Source organism: Tachysurus vachellii, chromosome 12 (assembly GCF_030014155.1).
Source record: "Tachysurus vachellii isolate PV-2020 chromosome 12, HZAU_Pvac_v1, whole genome shotgun sequence".
NCBI classification, from domain to species: Eukaryota; Metazoa; Chordata; class Actinopteri; order Siluriformes; family Bagridae; genus Tachysurus; species Tachysurus vachellii.
In genome coordinates, this window is record NC_083471.1 from 1,529,030 (window position 1) to 1,534,029 (window position 5,000).

A 5,000-nucleotide genomic window follows, 5' to 3' on the forward strand; every position below is an offset into this window, starting at 1 on the left:
CCTTTTCAGGAGCTATATCTGGAAACAGGAACTGCTCTCAAAAACCAAGAACCCATGAATTATTTTCAGAAGCTGTTAAAGAAATCATTTTAGCAGTTCAGGACTGACAGTCAGGAACCTTTCTAGGAACACATGAAAGAACAAACTCTAATCAGGAGGTTCTAAGGAACCTCTTTCCCAGAACTGAGGACTTTTTTTTACCCCAAAGGAACCTAGAAGATTTTTCCTCAGAAACCCAACAGAAACTCTTCCAGGAATATTACAGTTCAGAAACTTAGGAACCTTTTCAATAGTATTGTATTTAATTATAGTATAAATATAAGGGACTTTAGCAAGAAACCAGGAACTGTCAAACTTTATGTTTGAGGAAATTTTGCTTTTACATATTTTTAGTTTAAGAAAATTTGCAAGTGCTCAAGAAACTTCTCAAGAACAGAGGAGCTTTTTTCCAGAACTTTAGGCAAATGTCTAAGTGCTCAGGAACTGTATCAGGAACTGACTTTTCTGCAGCACTGGTTTATCTAGAACCCAGGAACCTTTTTCAGCTTTATACCTACTGGACACTCCTTCCATAAAATGTGACATTTCTCCTGAGAGAAAAACCTCATCAGATCATCAAATAGGTGCGCACACACACACACACACACACACCCCCACCCACACCCACCTCCACCTCACACTGGAACTGGCTCCCGTCCAGCATGGTCACATGACACACCACCATCTTCATCTTCTTTCCAGGTTTCAGAGGAGACACGACGGTGCTCTGCTCCTCTGCTCCTTTCTTCTCAGACTCCTCGTTCCCTGGCTGCACATATCACACACACACACACACACACACACACACACACACAGAGGATTCAGAGAGTGAAGCTTTTCCTCTCGCCTCCCTGTCTCAGCACTGTGGGCGTGAGGTTAAAGGTCGTGACCTCTCACCTGTGTCTCTGAGCTACACACAGAGTTCTGCTCTTGCTTCCTCTCAGGTGACTCGCCTTCTCCCTTTGGCTCCGCCTCTTCCTCTTCCTGTGTCTGAGTGGGCGTGTCTTTAGACTCCACTTGGCTTAGGGATTTCTGCCGTTTGCCCCATGAAGGCAGGAAGCGAGAGATGCCCTTGTCCTTCTTCTGCCCGCTGGAAGAGGCGGGGCTTGTGGGCTCAGCAGGCTCCGCCTCCACGTTCTGTAAGACGTAACCAACATGACATTAGTGCTGTGCTCAGTGTGTGTGTGCTCAGAGTGTGTGTGTGTGCTCAGAGTGTGTGTGTGCTCAGAGTATGTGTGTGTGCTCAGTGTGTGTGCTCAGAGTATGTGTGTGTGTGTGTTCAGAGTGTGTGTGTGTGTGTGCTCAGAGTGTGTGTGTGTGTCATAGTGTGTGTGTGTGTGTGCTCAGAGTGTGTGTGTGTCATAGTGTGTGTGTGTGTTCAGAGTGTGTGTGTGTGCTCAGAGTATGTGTGTGCTCAGAGTGTGTGTGTGTGTGTTCAGAGTGTGTGTGTGCTCAGAGTATGTGTGTGCTCAGAGTGTGTGTGTGTGTTCAGAGTGTGTGTGTGTGCTCAGAGTGTGTGTGTGTCATAGTGTGTGTGTGTGTCATAGTGTGTGTGTGTGTTCAGAGTGTGTGTGTGTGTGCTCAGAGTATGTGTGTGCTCAGAGTGTGTGTGTGTGTTCAGAGTGTGTGTGTGTCATAGTGTGTGTGTGTGTGTCATAGTGTGTGTGTGTGTTCAGAGTGTGTGTGTGTGTGTCATAGTGTGTGTGTGTGTCTCCTGGGTCACTGTACCTCTGGGTTCTCAAGGTTCTGAGGGTTCTCCGGGGCAGGTTGAGGTTCTGTGTCAGTGTTCTGCGTGCTCTCTGTGCTGGGGTCCTCCGCCTGCTGCTCCTCAGACTGCTGCTCCTCCGGCTCCTTCTTCACCTCCGCCTCTGACCCCGCCTCTGTCGTCATGGCAGCCGATCAGACTGAAGGAGAGAAAGAGAGGTTGGTTTTGATCAGTGAACTATAATAACCAAACTCCTTATTGTCTGTCACTGTGTACAATAATCTCATTCCTGTAAATGATGTCATTAAGCAAACACACACACGCGCACACACACTCACACACTCACACACACACTATTAGTTGACTGTTCACATGAACATAAGTAAATAATCAGAACAAATACCATAACTGCACCCAACACTGAAACCACATCAAGCCAGAGTTCATCCTTCTGTTATAGACGTGTATTCAGAGTGCAGACACACACACACACACACACACACACACACAGTTCATCTCGCTTTTTGTTCACTTTGTGTTGTTAATGTGAATAATGTTCTGTGGTCGCTGTACTAACACAGCTGTGTGTGTGTTTTCACCAGCACTAATTTTGCAACGCTACATTATTTATACAGAACATTAAATGTTTTATTTATGATAACAATGCAAAGAGACAGAGACAGACAGACGGGGACAGAGACAGACAGGGTCAAACACACAGGGACAGAGACAGACAGACAGTGAAAGAGACAGACGGACAGACAGTGACAGACAGACAGTGAAAGAGACAGACAGTGACAGACAGACAGGGAGAGAGACAGACAGACAGACAGACAGTTACAGAGACAGACAGACAGACAGATGTAAGTAAATGAATGAAGAGTGTTAGGTAAAGATTTTGAGCTCTGTGAGTTAATACCTCTCATTAAGAGCTCTACTGTATGCTGGAACGGGCGTGTGTGTGTGTGTGTGTGTGTGTGTGTGTGTGTGTGTGAGTGTGTGTGTGTGTGTGTGTGAGTGTGTGTGTGTGTGTGTGAGAGTGTGTGTGTCCTTCATTGCCCTGTGAACCCTATCCAGTCTCTGTAGCACATCCAGGCTCACAGTGACACTTCACACACACACACACGCCTTCTTCTCTATCTACACCTTGTGTAGTCATTTATTAAGTCATTTATTAAGACTGAGTAATTAACACTGCCATAATGTACACAGTGTTAATGTGGAGCAATTCATCCTGATATTGTTCTCATCACGTAGGCACACAAATACACACACAGGCACACAAATACACACACATACACACGTAGGCACACAAATACACAAACACACACACGTAGGCACACAAATACACAAACACATGTAGGCACACAAATACACACACACATGTAGGCACACAAATACACAAACACGTATTCACACAAATACACAAACACACGTAGGCACACAAATACACAAACACACACACACGTAGGCACACAAATACACAAACACACACACACGTAGGCACACAAATACACAAACACACACGTAGGCACACAAATACACAAACACACACACACGTAGGCACACAAATACACAAACACACACACACGTAGGCACACAAATACACAAACACACACACACACACACGTAGGCACACAAATACACAAACACACACACACGTAGGCACACAAATACACAAACACACACACACACCCGTAGGCACACAAATACACAAACAAACACACCCGTAGGCACACAAATACACAAACACACACACACACGTAGGCACACAAATACACAAACACACACACACGTAGGCACACAAATACACAAACACACACACACGTAGGCACACAAATACACAAACACACACACACACGTAGGCACACAAATACACAAACACACACACACGTAGGCACACAAATACACAAACACACACACACGTAGGCACACAAACACACAAACACACACACACGTAGGCACACAAACACACAAACACACACACACGTAGGCACACAAATACACAAACACACACACACGTAGGCACACAAATACACACACACGTCTGGAAGGACAGAAGTGTTTTAATGTCGAACATGAAGCCCAGGTCACGTCTGCACGGTGCAGCACAGAAATAATTTAAATATACATAAAATTAAATATAAATAAAAATAAAATACAATTCTAAAATTCTTCATCCACTTGCAGATGATTTATAGTGAGAACGAACGGCTTCCTGGTGTGGAACATACATGAACGTTCAGGAGAAACAGTGAGCTGCTGCGAGCTCGATGCTGAGAGGAAGCTGACACAGACTCCATTAGACTGTAACCACATTAGTGTGAAATGGGACTAAACAGTCCTGAGCAGATGCTCATAAAGCATCAGAACCGTCTTCTGTAGCACAGACACAGGAACTGAACTGATCTGGATCACTGGAGCTGCTTCATGGTGAACATCCAGTCACTCAACTTACAGATGTTTCTGTTTCCATCTCATCCAGAGTGCAGATCCTCAGCCTGAGACCCTCCTGGGACTCTGCATCCTGGGGTATGATTAGATCTACACTGGGGTCAGGTTCGTCCATTAAGGGGAACGTGGGAGAGGGAAAGGGTGGAGTCAGGTTCCTCTGTTGGGGCAGTTTGAGTGGAGTCAGGATCCTCATTTTGAGGGGTGGGGTCAGGTTCCTCCATTTTGAGGGGTGGAGTCAGGTTCCTCCATTTTGTGGGGTGGAGTCAGGTTCCTCCATTTTGAGGGGTGGAGTCAGGTTCCTCCTTTTGAGGGGTGGAGTCAGGTTCCTCCTTTTGAGGGGTGGAGTCAGGTTCCTCCTTTTGAGGGGTGGAGTCAGGTTCCTCCTTTTGAGGGGTGGAGTCAGGTTCCTCATTTTGAGGGGTGGAGTCAGGATCCTACATTTTGAGGGGTGGGGTCAGGTTCCTCCATTTTGAGGGGTGGAGTCAGGTTCCTCCTTTTGAGACACATCTGTAACATCTGTAAGTTGAGTGACTGGATGTTCACCATGAAGCAGCTCCAGTGATCCAGATCAGTTCAGTTCACCCCTCCACTTTGAGGGGTGGAGTCAGGATCCTCCACTTTGAGGGGTGGAGTCAGGATCCTCCACTTTGAGGGGTGGAGTCAGGATCCTCCACTTTGAGGGGTGGAGTCAGGATCCTCCACTTTGAGGGGTGGAGTCAGGATCCTCCACTTTGAGGGGTGGAGTCAGAATCCTCCATTTTGAGGGGTGGAGTCAGGATCCTACATTTTAAGTGGTGGAGTC

General features: G+C 46.4%; 1 protein-coding gene across 12 annotated transcripts in view; it reads right to left on the minus strand.

The window, feature by feature from the left end:
• Positions 1-5,000, minus strand: part of epb41l2 (erythrocyte membrane protein band 4.1 like 2) — a 47,904-nt gene that overhangs the window by 33,843 nt on the left and 9,061 nt on the right. For all 12 annotated transcript variants that reach the window (XM_060882758.1, XM_060882759.1, XM_060882757.1 and 9 more), the window contains exons 2-4: positions 1,768-1,943; positions 937-1,176; positions 668-808 (exon numbers count right to left, since the gene is read on the minus strand). In XM_060882758.1, the coding sequence (XP_060738741.1) occupies positions 668-808; positions 937-1,176; positions 1,768-1,929 (543 nt within the window). In that variant the 5' untranslated portion in view covers positions 1,930-1,943. The remainder of the gene's footprint in view (positions 1-667; positions 809-936; positions 1,177-1,767; positions 1,944-5,000) is intronic.